Consider the following 15,762-nt stretch of genomic DNA (forward strand, 5'->3'; position numbering starts at 1 on the left):
ATGACCAAAACTGAACAAAAAATTACCTGATTGGACAAAAATGTCTCCTCCCATGAGTATATCCGCATGTTAGATTTGTGATGACAAAGCATATTATTAGTAATAGTATTTACATTTCAGCTTTCATTACATTGCACGTTTTTGGTAGTTTTTCACCTTTTACTGGGGTTCTTAGTGGACACATGGACACAGCCGTCCCGGGTGATTCAGGTGCTAAGGTGGGCGAGCCTGTAATTCACCAAGAGGCCTAAGGAGGGCGCTGTTGCCTTTGAAGTGCAGCAAGACGCCATCTTGAGGAGACATCCAACTCTGGTTGGTGATGACTGACAACAATTTTAGGCGCATCAGGATGGAATTACCGGAGTCCATGTGAAACTGTGTCACATCGGCAGTGCTCTATAAATAAGAGGAGGTGGAAACAAGAGCTGCTGGACTAATATTCGACTTTTAAGGGACGGACCGTGCTGTAGCCCGATGGCCGGCTAGCTGCTCCGTGGATTCGCCGCGGCCTGTTGGGGAGGAGGAAGGGAGGTGACGGCGCAAAATGCTCGACAACCCCTGACTCCCGACCGGACAGCCACCCCAGAGAACTCTAGCTTCGAGTCGGAGGACGAGCACAATGCACTTATAATTTTTTAAATCACACAACTTTCTTATTTTCACGGTGGCGTTTAGACTGTGAACGACAGTGAATACAGCAGGAGAAATGTCAGCCAACTGCACCAGCGCAGCGCCTGTCAGCGCTAGCAAAACCAAGACGAAAAAGAAGCATTTTATAGGGCAGAAATTCAAATTGTTCCGTGCAAGCGAGCCCATCCTCAGCGTTTTAATGTGGGGTGTGAATCACACGGTAACTACTGTTTTCCTTAATGTATTTATGTCGACTCCCGAGTGTTTACCTTATGTGTTTTGATTTAGCTCGTCTGTTAGCATATCTGTCAAAACACAGTTGGTGTTGTTCATGTGTTAGCATGTATGCTACGTGTGTGTGTGTGTGTGTGTGTGCGCGCGTGCGCGTGTGTGGGATATCCAAGCACGTGTGTCGTCATACGTGTGGTAACGTGTTGTATTGTGGAGCCAAGCTGAGACACGATGGAAGGGGTGTGACCCGCAGCTGGAGTAGCAGGTTTCAGATCTGCTTCTGCAGATGGGAGGCACCCGGGGTGCGCTCACACTAACGAACTCGAGTCCGTTCGCTCTGCTGGTCAAGTGTAAACACAGTCCACCAAATCCAGGACCAGACCAAGCAGGCCAACTGAGGATGTGAAGTGTGGACGCACACCAATATTATTTATTAAAGTTCTGGTTCAGCATGCACGGCTCCCAAAATGTGCATATATACATAGTATAGGAAATAACACCCCTATAGGTAACTTCACAGTCATATTAATCAATACATAAGACTTAATGCACTCATACATCCGCATAGGGAGTTCTTTGTTGCTTTTTTACCTCCAGTTTCTGTACAGTAAATTCTGCGATGGCAATTGTCACAATCGTTTGATTGTATATATATATATATATATATATATATATTATCCCCCCCACCGAAATAGGATTTTTTTTCATCATAGACTGGTAATAATTTCTAAACACACTAAATAATGTCTATATTTATTTATTTATTTATTTACTATCCCCCCCACCGAAAATTGGAATTTCTTTCATCGTAAATTGGTAATAATTTCTAAACACCGTAATCCCTTGCCACTTCGCTCTTTGAATTTCGCAAATTGACGCTATCACGCTTTTTATACAAATATATTAAATAATCATTGCTGTTTTGTGGTTGAATACGGCCCATTATTAGTTTAAAAATTAAGCATGTTTAAGTAGGATTAAAACACAAATGTTAGGCAATCAAATGATTTAGACAATCGCCACCTCAGAATTTACTGTACACAAACTGGAGGTAAAAAAGCAACAAAGATCTCTCCCTGTGGTGACACATGAGTGTATTTATGTCTTATTTACTCTTTATTATATCTAATGTATTGATTAATATGACTGTGAAGTTAACTATTGGGGTGTTATTTCCTGTCTAGAGGGTTCTAATGATGTTAAAAACCACATCTAGAGGTTGCAAACAGGATTTTATTGTCGAACTGCAAAAATATTTCATATATATAAATAAGGAGTCCTACACGGTCGCACCCACATGTTCATGACATCGACCTTCACAGATAGTGGTTTTTTTGTCAAATGTTGAGATTTCACAGTTTGTTCTGTGGTCCTTGAAGGCACCATAGTTGAATGCTGTGACTGACATATTTCTGCAAGAAGCTACATATTTGTTAGCCCATTTATTGCATTCAAACATAGATAGAATGGTAATTTTTTGCTGTGTTTGTGTTCTTCAGTGGGTGAACTTTGGCAGGGGGTGTGTGGGTGCAGCTCACAGGCAACTCAGATTTGTGGTGTGGGCGGGAAGCCATCAGACAGACAAGCCTTCTTCCTTTTATCAGGCCGTTAGATGCGTTTTTAACAGTGCCTGAAGCTCAAAGACGGTGTTGGTGAGCTTGTGGATAGCTCTAGCAAATCCTCAGAAATCTCAGATAACTTCATTTTTATCTTAGTGATAAAAACCCATCCACATACTGAAGGGATGTTTGCATTTCATTGCTCTGCTCAGTCAGTCTTGTTTCATGAATTTTTCAGATCGTGCGATGCTTCTAAATGGTGCTCCTCCGCTTCCGGAAGCGTTTTGTGTTCCCACCCAGCAGTACACTTCATTTCTGCTCGCCAAAGAACAGATTGGAGCAACACACCCTAATTTGGCTTGTGTTTACCGCACCGCAGTGTATGTAGGCGGCATAGCAAAGTAGTGTTACCAACGTAAATAGTGTGACATCATGCCAGTGCAAAACTGTGCAACCTTTCAATGAATGCAAAGCATAGCAGGGGAGGACAGCCAGCATTTATTCTGCTTTTCACGTGGTTACGTTATAGGTCCACCAGCAAAAGGCGAATTATTGAGACGCCCAAATATCCATTAAGGACACTCTGCTCTAGCCTGGGCTTTGCTGCTGCATTCAGGCTCTACTGTACATTACAACAATTTAAAGTACAGTAGTACCTCGCTACTTGGCGCTTTGAATTTCAAGGCTGAACTTGTCTCATGGTTGAATACAGCCTATCGTTCCAAAAATCATATTTAAGCATATTAAATATTTACAAGTGTAATAAAACTTGCTCAATGAATTAGATTACAAATATGAAGCATTCAGAAGACTCAGATGTGATGATGTGTAGTATTCTACACTGGTCACCAGGTGTCACTAATGTTATATTGATGAGATAATAGCTTCTGCAGGAAGTACTGTACGAAACTGTAAGTGAAAGATCAAGAAGTCTATGTTATTTTATTTATATACGTATATATTTCTCTTAGTATGTCTATAGGGGTGTTATTTCACGTGGAGAGGGCTCAAGTAATGTTAAATAACTTATTCAGGAGGTCATAAAAAGGTCTTCTATGAAAATATTAAATTTAGAAATAAGAAATCCTACTTAGCAGAAATTCATTTATCATGAGCGGGGCTGGCATCAATTAACCGTGATAAACGAGGGATTACTGTACTCTACAATGATTTAGCTCGACATTTACGCCCTAACTTACACAACATAGACCAACAGGAGTTCATGAAACACCTACCTTAATGATGCAAAACACGTTATAAGAACTTCCTCTTGGGAAATTATGCCAATTAAAAAGACAAAAGAGCCAGTTTTTCCCACAACAAAAAAAAAATGACTTGATCAAAAATTTGCCAATGGACGGGGTTGTGAATGCAGTTAAATATACCTTTATCATATTGGCACACAACCAATCATTGAGAAAGATTACAGTGATTATTAGATAATTCATATTAAAAAGTACAGCATCAAGAAGAGACTTGAGCACAGCCATCTGCCGTTTGACGGCCCTGCACAACCTGAAGCGCTCTCCTTGCTCTTCCAGTTAATGATTGCTGCTGGCAAACGCGTGGACAGATTTTGCAGTGATGGTTGCACCCATCTGAATGTTTTTTCTGTATTTTATGTTGTGGATGGTATTTTCTCTGATCAACTGCTTTTCCCCCTCCTTCAGATTAATGAGTTAAGTAATGTGCCTGTTCCAGTAATGCTGATGCCGGATGATTTTAAAGCCTACAGCAAAATCAAAGTGGACAACCACCTATTTAACAAGTAGGTCCTTTAACATTCTCACCATAAAGACTCACCTTTCTAACAGGATTATGTCATAATGTATTTCATATTAAAGTGTGTGACTGTTTCATGCGTTGTCATCCATGAAAGCAAACCTACGAGGCAAAACAAGATATTCACACATATTAGCTTTGACTCAAGATTGACATATTTGCCCCTTTGCAGCCCAAAGCACTAACGGTATTTGGTTCATGTTGATTTGGGCCATTTTATATGGCCCGCAAAACCCTGGGTACAACGTGTCAATAATGCTTCACCTTTTTCCTTCTAAATATTCTTTCAAGGTGACCTATTATGCTTGTCTGACCCATAAATGACGTTACAATGTTTCTATGTATTCTCGTGTTAAAGGATGCCAACATGTCAGATAATGAGGTTTGCGCACTTGGAAGTGAGCCTGAAAGCAGGCTCATAAAGTTCTACTGACATCACTACAACCCAGTCTTCCTTGAGTAATGGATACCAGGAAAAAAAAATCCCGGTGTGAGGTAAAGCTAAAATAAGAGGCAGCAAAAGCATGGAAACACTGCAGGGACAGGTGTAGATTCTGGAAGATTGAGAAAGCTTTTTGTGTGGGTTATTGTGTGTAGCTGCTCTACAGGAGTCTACAACTCAATACAAAGGCCTGAAAATAAATATTATAGGTCCCCTTTAATTTTGACGGAAAAATGACACTGCATGCAGTACAGTAATTCTTCTAAACTTTAATATTATCTAATCATACAACAAGCTATTCCAATCATTTTTATGTTCTCATTCTCCTTTCACTTTCCATTTCAAAGCAACTTATCCATCCATTTGTTATCGAATATGATCATCAAATGCATAGGCATTTGTGTAATAATATTATGAGGGTATGTTTATATATTTATTTATTATAGTTACACATGGCCCTCTGAAGGCAGCCGTAACTGGTCCGCAATGAAAACGAGTTTGGCATCCCAGTTTGAGATCCGAACCAAACACTTGTTGCTTCAGACTAATAATGAACATAGTGGACCGAGACTTGATGGGCTGGTCGACATAGACGAGATGGTTCCACCCCCAATAGTAAACGTAGTGTTTCATGTATAGCTCAGTGACCATCAAGGGTAGCCATTATTGTGTTTGACACAGCTCTTCTCTTGGATGTCATTCGCTTGTGCAGGTGTGTCCGGTGTGTGTACTTGTGTGAACGAAAGCGTGTTGCTTCCTCGTAAAAGTGTGAATGTCTGATATACAATCATGCGCTCATCCAAAAGGAGCAAAGGTCAAACAAATGGCGCTTGACTGTGTGACTCTCCCTTCTCAGAGAAAACCTTCCTAGTCGCTTTAAGTTCAAGGAATATTGTCCCATGGTGTTCCGGAACCTGAGAGAGAGGTTTTGCATCGATGACCAGGACTACCAGGTAAGCTCATCATAATGAGAAGTAGTACTGCGATTGAATGAGAATCAGAATAGTCCTTGATGTATTCTGATGTTTTTTTGTCCACTTGCAGAACTCCCTGACACGGAGTGCGCCGCTCAACAGCGACTCCCAGGGTCGCTTTGGCAACCGCTTCCTCTCCAGCTATGACCACCGATTTGTAATCAAAACTGTATCTAGTGAGGATATCGCTGAGATGCACAACATCTTGAAAAAATATCACCAGGTGGAATTCTCACACTTCAATATTTATTATATTGTACAATACTTTGTTGACACGTGTAGTGATATTTATTTTTTCCCTCTTTGTGTCCGTCCTTCAGTTCATAGTGGAATGTCATGGCAACACACTGCTCCCTCAGTTCCTGGGCATGTACAGGTTAACAGTGGACGGGGTGGAGACATACATGGTCGTGACCCGGAATGTATTCAGTCATCACCTCACTGTGCATCGCAAATATGACCTGAAGGTATTTCTGCCAGCGGGCCAATGTGTGTCTGCGTGATCCGTCTAATGCAGCAGTAATAGGTCAGCCGATGTGTGTAGATTTGGGTCACACGCCTGTCTGATGTCTAGATGGATAGCTTGGGTCCATCAAGAAGTTACACGGGAGCGACATGTCACGTTTTCAATCATCCACACAGTTTTGGAAGAGTATTGTAGTTTACACTGAAAACGACAGCAAAAGATGAATTTGTGAGAAAAAGTACTGAATGTCTACAGTCAGTTTTAGATCGGCTACGGTAGTTTTTGCCTGTGTAGAATGCATTTAGAGGTGAAAACAACATGAAAGCCAGGCAGCTGTGTATGGCTGGAAAACGTGAATCTGAGAGAAGATGGATCAATCAGAAGTGTGGCACAAACATTGGACACAACCAGTATCACTATTTGGAATGATGTCCTGACCAAGAAAGAAACCACTGGTGTACTACGTAGCAGACCTGGAACAGGTAGACTAAAGGAAAGGTCAGCAGTTGGTGACAAAACATTGTGAGCGCTGATAGGACAGCTGTTCTAGAATGAACTAGACTAGAGCTGTCCTACCTAGTCTGACTGGTGTGTGTCCCACCTAGTCTCTGAGCACGAACTAGACTAGAGCTGTCCTACTGAGTCTGACTGGTGTGTCCCATCATCCATCACACCATTCAAGCATCCAATTATCCATCTCCTTTCTATTTATACTGGAATGTTCCTCTTTTAGGGTTCTACGGTCTCAAGGGAAGCCAGCGACAAGGAGAAGGTATGACAAAAGACAAAAATAAACGGCCTTAGTTTACTTATTTTCTGTGCCACTACTTTGTGTTAACGACGTATTGACGGGTTTATTGTTATGACATTTGAATCATGTTATGTAAATAAGCCGTGTCCTGACATTTTCCACTCTGCTTAGGCCAAAGAGCTCCCCACTTTTAAAGACAACGACTTCCTCAATGAAGGCCATAAGCTGCAAATAGGAGACGACAACAAGAAATACTTTTTGGAGAAGTTAAAACGTGATGTTGAGGTAACATTATTTTCTGTTCTGCAGTGGATTCCCGCACCGTCACGGTTCGACATTCACAGCCATGCAAATTCACAAAAATAGATATTTCTTTACTATATTGCTCCAGAAACATGCATTTTTACCCACAGAAAACACTTCTCATTCACCATTTACAATAAAATGTACAGCATACGCGTAGCATTGTTCGAACCCTCCTGCTATTATGTTGATGTCTGTGTGTGTACTAGTCCTTCTCAAAAAATGAGCATATTGTGATAAAGTTCATTATTTTCTGTACTGTTCTCATAAACATTAGCCTTTCATATATTTTCGATTCATTACACACAACTGAAGTAGTTCAAGCCTTATTGTTTTAATATTGATGATTTTGGCAAAAAAGTAAAGACAAACCAAAAATCCCCATCTGAAAATGAGCATATCATGAAAAGGTCATCTAAACGAGCTATTAACCTGAATCAACAAATGACCTCTAAACACCTACAAAAGATTCCTGAGGCTTTTAAAAACTCCCAGCCTGGGTCATGACTCAAAACCGCAATCATGGGTAAGACTGCCGACCTGTCTGGACTGGACCCGGCTGTCCAGAAGGCCATCATCGACATGCTCAAGCAAGAGGGTAAGACCCGTGCAGGAAATGGGCTAGAGATGCCCCATTCCCCAGGTCAAGCCACTTTTGAACCAGAAACAGCGGCAGAGCGCCTGACCCGGACTACAGAGAAGCAGCACTGGACTGTTGCTCAGTGAGCAGCAAATTTTGCATGTCATTCGGAAATCAAGGTGCCAGAGTCTGGAGGAAGACTGGGGAGAAGGAAATGTCAAAATGCCTGAAGCCCAGTGTCAAGTACCCACAGTCAGTGATGGTCTGGGGTGACATGTCGGCTGCTGGTGCTGGTGGTGGTCCACTGTGTTTTTCCAAGGGCAGGGTCAATGCAGCGAGCTATCAGGGGATTTTGGCGCACTTGATGCTTCCATCTGCTGAAAAGCTTTGTGGAGATGAAGATTTCATTTTTCAGCACAACCTGGCACCCGCTCACAGTGCCAAAGCCACAGGTCAATGGTTTACTGACCATGATATTACTGTGCTCAATTGGCCTGGCAACCCCCTGACCTGAACCCCATATTGTGAAGAGGAATTGGGAGTCGCCAGACCCAACACTGGATGAGCGTAAGGTTGCTATGGAAGCATCCTGGGCCTCCATAACACCAGCAGTGCCGCAGGCTGATGGCCTCCATGCCACGCAGCATTGAAGCAGTCGTTTCTGCAAAAGGATTCCCGACCAAGTATTGAGTGCATAACTGAACATAATTATTTGAAAAACACTTTTCTTTTATTGGTCGGATGGATTATGCTCATTTATTGAGATGGGGATTTTTGCTTTTTCTTTACTTTTTGCCAAAATCATCAATATTAAAACAATAAAAGGCTTGAACTACTTCAGTTATGTGTAATGGTAATGGTTTAATTTCATTTGAACATGCATCAGATTACAATTGAGTGCATCCCATAATCAGTTCACAGTATCACGTGTCCAAAAGGAGTAGGAAGAAGCAAAGCTTATTAAATCCTACTCCTCCACCTGGTACTTTTACAATCAGTAACTGTTATATTTGTGTGTAGCACATCATGACTGGTTCAAGACTCTTCATCCTTGTATTTAGCAAACATCAACTGCTTGTATTGTTTCTTGAATCTGCTCATCGTAGTGCATTGTTTGACTTCCTTACTCAATCCATTCCATAGTTTGATTCCACATACTGAAATGCTATGGCTTTTTAACCTTGTCCTAATGAAGCTAAAATATATGAAAGTCTAATGTTGATCAGTACATTACAGAAAATAATGAATTTTATCACAATATGCTCATTTTTTGAGGACTAGTATTTATATATATATATATATACACGTGTGTGTATATATATCTATATGTGTGTGTATATACATGTGTTTATGTATATATATATGTGTGTATGTATATGTGTATGTGCATGTATGTGTGTGTGTATGTATATATGTGTATACAGTGCATCCGGAAAGTATTCACAACGCTTCACTTTTTCTACATTTTGTCATGTTACAGCCTCATTCCAAACTGTATTAAATTAATCTCTTACCTCAAAATTCTACACAAAATACTCCATTGTGACAATGTGAAAAAAGGTTTTTTTGACATGTTTTGAATTTATTAAAAATAGAAAACAAAAAAATCACATTTACATAAGTATTCACAGCCTTTGCTTAATACTTTGTTGATCCACCTTTGGCAGCAATTACAGCCTCAAGTCTTTTTGAATATGATCCCACAAGTTTAGCACACCTATCTTTAGGCAGTTTTGCCCATTCTTCTTTGCAATAAGTCTCAAGCTCCATCAGGTTGGATGGGAGACGTCTGCACAGCCATTTTCAGATCTCTCCAGAGATGTTCCATCGGATTCAAGTCTGGACTCTGGCTGGGCCACTCCAGGACATTCACGGAGTGGTTCTGAAGCCAATCTTTTGAGATCTTGGCTGTGTGCTAATGTAGGTGGACTCCAATTAAGCTGTAGAAAGATCTCAAGGATGATCAGTGGAAAAAAAATGCACCTGAGCTCAATTTTGAGCTTCATGGCAAAGGCTGTGAATGTGATTTTTTTGTTTTCTATTTTTAATAAATTCCAAACATGTCAAAAAAACCTTTTTTCACATTGTCATAATGGAGTATTTTGTGTAGAATTTTGAGGTAAGAGGTTTATTTAATACAGTTTGGAATGAGGCTGTAACATGACAAAATGTAGAAAAAGTGAAGCGCTGTGAATACTTTCCGGATGCACTGTATATGTATGTGTGTGTATACTATATGTATGTATGTATGTACGTGTGTGTATGTGTATATATATAAGATAATTGGTTCAAAGCAGGATTCCTTATTTGTAAATTGAATAGAAAAGCTGTGTATAACCTTCTAAATATGTTTATCATTATTAGAGGCCACTAGACATGAAATACCACCCATATTCCCCAATATCGTAGACCTATTGAGGGTAAATAAGTCTTGTGTGCTGCTGTAAATATGTTCCAGTGTCGACCAGGAAGTGGCAGAGTTGGCGACCCAGAGTTGAGTTAGCTTGGCATGGTTACGGCCGTAGAGTAGAACAGTAGCCTGTTAGGGATTATCGTTATCATCCAAAGATGCCTGTCTCACCCAACATTACAGGAACATTACTGACACCTGGCGACCAGTGGAGAATATGACATCTCACGTCTTTGAATGCATCTTCTTCAAAAAACAACATAAACATGCTCAAATTTGCATATTTGTTGACTCCAAGAGGCCGTATCAACCACAGTCATCAGGATTTATTCATATATTTTTGAGAAAACGTGAGAAGGCGTTTTTGGGACGACCCTGAGTTGAATGTGGTGGATTGTTGTATGTTTCAGTTCTTGGCCACTCTGAAGATCATGGACTACAGTCTTCTCGTGGGGATCCACGATGTGGATCGAGCGGAGCAGGAGGAGATGGATGTGGAGGGTGCTGTGGAGGAAGAAGAGTACGAGACCGATGGGATGGGCGCCGGCGTGCTCACCGGCTCGTTCGGCACACCTCCGGACAGCCCAGGAAACCCCCTGAACTGCGGAGGCTTCTTTGGCCCCGGGGACTTTGACCCTTCTGTTGATGTTTACGCAATCAAGAGCCATGATGGTGAGAATAGCGTAGCCTCTTGGTCCACGCCTTTCACAGACCTTTCTCTTCACCTGTCTTGGCTAGGTGCTGCCAAGAAGGAGGTGTACTTCATGGCCATCATCGACATCCTCACACATTATGATGCGAAGAAAAAAGCTGCACATGCTGCCAAAACTGTGAAACACGGGGTGAGTGTCAAGTTTCATCAAGTCCTGCTACGCCTTTTCTTCCAACATCAACATGGACACGTAGGCTGGCTAGCAGGACTTTAAACACATCTTTTCTCTGACTGTTTTACCAATGAAAATGAACGCCCCTTATTTGGCGCCCCCCTGTGGTGGGAAAGAGTTTCACGTATTCAATTCCTGTGACATTCTGCTTATTATCCAGCAGGCATGCTTTATTTTTATTCTAAAAATACAATTTAACAAGAAAACTACAAAGGAACAGAAATAAATGAAAAATCTGCAGTAATTGTACAAGAATAAAGTCAAAAATAGAGAAAGAAAAATGTCATTAACAGTTGAAAGATAAGACACTTTCACAAAAAAAAATTAATATTTAGAAGAAATTGGAATGTTTTGAGAATACAGTCAAATATGGCAAAGTCCTGTTTTTATGAGAAGAACATTTACCAGAACAAGAAGGTTGAAATAGTTGGAAAATAACAGAAAAAAGCTGTTATTTTAAGACTATTCTAACATAAAAAATATATTTTTCAAGAATAAACTGGTAATATTATGTAATAATTCATAATTTAGCATGGTGCCAGGTGCCTTCCTTTTAATTGGTCGTCGTTGTTAATGACTTTTTTTCCCCAAGACAAAATCTAGAAATTATAATGCAGTATTTGTAAAAGTGGCATTTTTTGCCCCTTTTTTGGTCCCCATGGTTTCATGACAGCTGCAGGCCTGGAAAAATGACATAATGATGCTGCATAAAATGAAACCAGTACCCCTAAGTCAACCACTGCGTGGTCCTGACTGTTGTCAAGTCAGGAGGCCAAAATCTATGTGTAAAAGTGTTTATATGTCAAAACATTTGAATTGTACTATAGGGGTGTTAATTCATGACCAGAGGGCTCTAGTAATCTTTAAAAACATATTTAGAAGGTCATAAACAGGTTTTTTTTATGTAACTACCAAAATACTGCATTGATAAATGAGGAATTGTGGAAATTCGCTCATATTTTGTTGAACTTTTTGTTCTTCAGGCGGGGGCCGAGATCTCAACGGTGAACCCGGAGCAGTATTCCAAGCGCTTCTACGAATTCATGTCCAATATCTTGTCATAGACACTTCACCACTCGACTGAGAGGAATGACAGCAACCCTCCTTGGTTTTCTATCGTTTTTGTTTTAGCCGTTACTCTTCCCTTACCCAACTTCACAATTCTCTCGCCAGCACAGAAAAGTGTCTCAATAACAAATGCCTTGAACGCTTCCACAGTCTCAGCACGCCCCTCTCACCTTTTCTACTCATGTTCTTAGTCCACACAAGCAAGACTGCATGGTGTTCACTTTCCTGTCGTACGGAGAGAAAATCCACCCCCGCTGCTGACCATTTGGACTCACAGGAGATGATTGTGTCGTTGATGTATTACGTAAATGAATGCAGTTGTCAAAGATGCATGGCTGACGTGCACACGAGCCTCCACCAAACCACTGAACTTAACATCTGCGTGTTATAACAAAAAAGAAATAATTGGTGTTTGAATGTTACGTTGCCATATTGTATTTTTTAATACTTTTGGAATATTACCTGTGAGCTTGGTGAAGGTTGGTCAAAGACGCATTAAAAAAAAGGGGGAATCCAGCAGCAAATACTTGTTTTAGCACAGTAAGACTCATTTTTTATATCTTGTTTACATGGATGTAGCAATTTTGTGTTTGTATACAGTATTGTTTTGTTACCAACAGACATTAGGGGGGAAAAACTTGAAAATGAATCATTACATATTAAAGGGAGTTTTATCTTGTTTTTGCCGATTTATTTGTCATTGGGGCCGGGGGGGGGGGGGGGGGATAAGGCCTGAAATGCAAAAACATGCAGCTTACCTTTACCTCAGAGTGTTTATTGTACAATGGCAAGAAAAATCAGTACAAGCGTTTTCATACAAAAGCAGAGTTGATGGTGCGGTTTTAATCCATCCGGGCCTTCAGTGTTCTTGAGGTGATCTTATCTTTCTCACTGCCAAAGACAAGAAACGGGAAGCTGGCATGAATGATGACGCCCATCAATTTGGTCTTTCCATTTTTATTGTTTTTAAGGTTTCCTTCTTGAATCCAATTTTTTGATTGTGCTACAGGCCAATAATGGGCCGTAAATGGCCCCTAGGCTCCACTTTGGACAGCCCTGTAGTGGCTCAAAGTCACGAGTAGTAGTGCAATGCCAAATTGTGCAGGCAATAGGGTGTAAAATATGTACAATGAAAAGTAATTTGGTAGCAATGGGCCGTACTTACATGACGTGTACTACAACACCCATTCCAGACACTGCATCACGGTCAACTGCATTCAGCATGGCCTGGGAGATGGTCTCAAACAGATCTTCCGGCTCCTGTGTACAAAACACACACATACTTCACTCAGGTGTGGACGACGTGGCATCGATTCATCACATGACGTGCCGCTTACCATGTCGGGCTCCCACAGAGACTCACACATGCCGTACATCTGCTCCGAGCAGGTCCCGCTCACCACAAAGTCCTCCGTCACCATGGGACAGCCGATCAGATCCAGGGAGCAGATGAACGGCTCAAAGGTTTTCGGATCCAGTCCGGCGATGACGGGCTCGATGTAGTATGGCCCGAACCTGAAAAAGGGGAATACCGTCATCCCTCGCCAGTTGTCACAGCAAATTTCATGGCTGTCCAAAATACATGAATGCATCACGGTTGAGTAAGGCCTGTTAACAGTTTTTCAAAAGCATAAAAATGATGTGAGGTAATGTAGCAGGGTGTCCCACACCAGCACTTACTTATGTCTTATTTTCTCTTATGTCTACAGCATTGTATATATAAAAAGAGTGTCAAGATGATTATAGAGTGGTATTTCCTGTCTAGAGGGCTCTAATGATGTTAAAAACCATACTTAGAAGGTTGGAAAGCAGTTTTCTGTGCTGTAACAAAAATATTTGCTTAAGGAGTAGAAATCCTACTTGAGGGAACTTTACTTATCACTAATTAACCTCGATAAACGAGGTTACGCTGTAAATGTCTGCATCTTTTCATGCCAATGAAGAACACTCACCTTCTTTCATACAACAGGTTGGACACCATGCTCATGAAGGTCTTGGGTTTGATCTGGCGACCCTCCTTCAGCTCGTACAGATTCAATCGGAATTTCAGCCTCTGGGATCTACGTGCGGGATAACGACAGCAATCGTACGTGTGTCAGAGAGAGCGAGGGAGCAGAGAGAAAAGGCAGGTTGTGCACACTTACACCGTCTGAACATCTGTGGCAAGCCCGGCTAGACCAATGTAGAGCCTCTCACCCATGGGGAAGATCTTCTGGAAATCCGTTGTGACCGTCTGAGCCTGTATGCCAAACCTCCGGTCCGATGCGATGGCCACACAGTTCTTGCCCCGCATGGCCATGACAGCCCCGCCATTGTATGACATAATAGACTGTATGGAGAAGGCATTCATTTGTTATTGAATCTGATATCATATTGTCTCCTGTACAAAAAGGCGATCAAGTCAGGGAATCATATGACACATTAAATGCTGAGAATATTGAATGGGGAATATGAAGTAGACCCAAATACTTGACGTCAGTCCTCATAAAACACACAGAACTGCCTTATTAGCAGATAAGGGCTGAATGTAAGTAACCGACAGACAGTAATAATTGACTAATAAAACTAAGTAAATAATAATGAATCAATAAGTCATTCATCATGTCCCGCTGTTCCTAGCTTAGCGATGTGTAGCATCAATACGTGTAAATAAAGCTAGGTTTGACAACACGCCATGTATTGGTAAGCTAACATGACATAGCTTGTTGTGAGTAGCAGCCTAAGCACACCTTCCACTCATTGCCAGAAACGTGATTAATTTAACATGTATAACAAATATTACCAATAATGTATACAACTAAACCCATGATGGGCAGTGTTTTGTTTCATGCTAACACATGCTAAAGTTTTCGCCATTAGCTTAGCCAGCTCTCGATATCGGAAGAAGTGCCCTAACGTTTCAACATTAGCTCCATACGAAAGTGCTGTGTGTGTGTAGGGCTCCTACCATTGCGAAGACGTTGAAGTAGAATTGTCACAAAATAAAACTTTAAATGACACTTCACTGGTGAACGGCCGGTTTCTAGTGTAGGGTGACTACACAATTTAGTGGAATCACTGAACTCATACAATGCTGCTCGACTGCGTCAGCGGATACTCAAATATGATTGGCTGAGGACAACGATCTCATAGTTTGCTTGACGCGTGTTAAAGTGATAGTTTCACTTTCGCCAGTCTCGTCTACGCCTGGTTCCTCCTCCTGTATCAACCGTTTAAAAAATATTTTAGCCTTGGCTCACGAATGGTTATTTCATTCATTCATTTTCTACCGCTTTTTCCTCATGAGGGTCGCGGGGGGTGCTGGAACCTATCCCAGCTGTCTTTGGGCGAGAGGCGGGGTACACCCTGGTCTGCTCGCCAGCCAATCACAGGGCACATATAGACAAACAACCATTCACACTATACCTATGGACAATTTGGAGTGGCCAATTAACCTAGCATGTTTTTGGAATGTGGGAGTACCCGGAGAAAACCCATGCATGCATGGGGAGTACATGCAAACTCCACACAGAGATGGCCGAGGGTGGAATTGAACCCTGGTCTCCTAGCTGTGAGGTCTGCGCGCTAACCACTTGACTGCCATGCTGCCACGAATGGTTATTTAGTAAGTATAATTTAGTATATAATCAAACCATGTTTTACTGTTGTATTTGACGACCGTCACATTTGTCTTAGGTGTCGC

General features: G+C 41.4%; 2 protein-coding genes across 2 annotated transcripts; one reads left to right on the top strand and one right to left on the bottom strand.

The window, feature by feature from the left end:
* The first annotated feature begins 256 nt into the window (after positions 1 to 256).
* On the top strand, positions 257 to 12,769 carry LOC131131492 (phosphatidylinositol 5-phosphate 4-kinase type-2 beta). The gene is made up of 10 exons (XM_058076242.2): positions 257 to 850; positions 4,091 to 4,188; positions 5,501 to 5,597; positions 5,689 to 5,841; positions 5,939 to 6,085; positions 6,818 to 6,856; positions 7,007 to 7,120; positions 10,539 to 10,800; positions 10,867 to 10,970; positions 11,996 to 12,769. The coding sequence occupies exons 1-10, from the start codon at positions 707 to 709 to the stop codon at positions 12,074 to 12,076; spliced, it is 1,239 nt and encodes a 412-aa protein (XP_057932225.2). The 5' UTR covers positions 257 to 706; the 3' UTR covers positions 12,077 to 12,769.
* Positions 12,770 to 12,839: 70 nt separating this feature from the next.
* On the bottom strand, positions 12,840 to 15,167 carry psmb3 (proteasome 20S subunit beta 3). The gene is made up of 6 exons (XM_058076231.2): positions 15,028 to 15,167; positions 14,225 to 14,409; positions 14,033 to 14,140; positions 13,418 to 13,595; positions 13,246 to 13,340; positions 12,840 to 12,971 (listed from the first exon to the last, which is right to left on the bottom strand). The coding sequence occupies exons 1-6, from the start codon at positions 15,028 to 15,030 to the stop codon at positions 12,923 to 12,925; spliced, it is 618 nt and encodes a 205-aa protein (XP_057932214.1). The 5' UTR covers positions 15,031 to 15,167; the 3' UTR covers positions 12,840 to 12,922.
* Between the last annotated feature and the right edge of the window lie 595 nt (positions 15,168 to 15,762).

This window comes from Doryrhamphus excisus, linkage group LG9, assembly GCF_037039965.1.
Source record: "Doryrhamphus excisus strain RoL-2023G ecotype Guam linkage group LG9, RoL_Dexc_Guam_v1.1, whole genome shotgun sequence".
Taxonomy (NCBI): Eukaryota; Metazoa; Chordata; class Actinopteri; order Syngnathiformes; family Syngnathidae; genus Doryrhamphus; species Doryrhamphus excisus.

Bases quoted from the DNA above. Each gene is read 5' to 3' on its own strand.
- LOC131131492 (XM_058076242.2), top strand. From the start codon at position 707: ATGTCAGCCAACTGCACCAGCGCAGCGCCTGTCAGCGCTAGCAAAACC. The intron at 5,842-5,938 runs GTGGAATTCTCA...TCCGTCCTTCAG, and splicing joins TCTTGAAAAAATATCACCAG to TTCATAGTGGAATGTCATGG. The intron at 10,971-11,995 runs GTGAGTGTCAAG...TTTGTTCTTCAG, and splicing joins CCAAAACTGTGAAACACGGG to GCGGGGGCCGAGATCTCAAC.
- psmb3 (XM_058076231.2), bottom strand. The intron at 13,596-14,032 runs GTGAGTGTTCTT...CCCCTTTTTCAG, and splicing joins AACCTGTTGTATGAAAGAAG to GTTCGGGCCATACTACATCG. The intron at 12,972-13,245 runs GTAAGTACGGCC...TGTCTTTGGCAG, and splicing joins GGTGTTGTAGTACACGTCAT to TGAGAAAGATAAGATCACCT.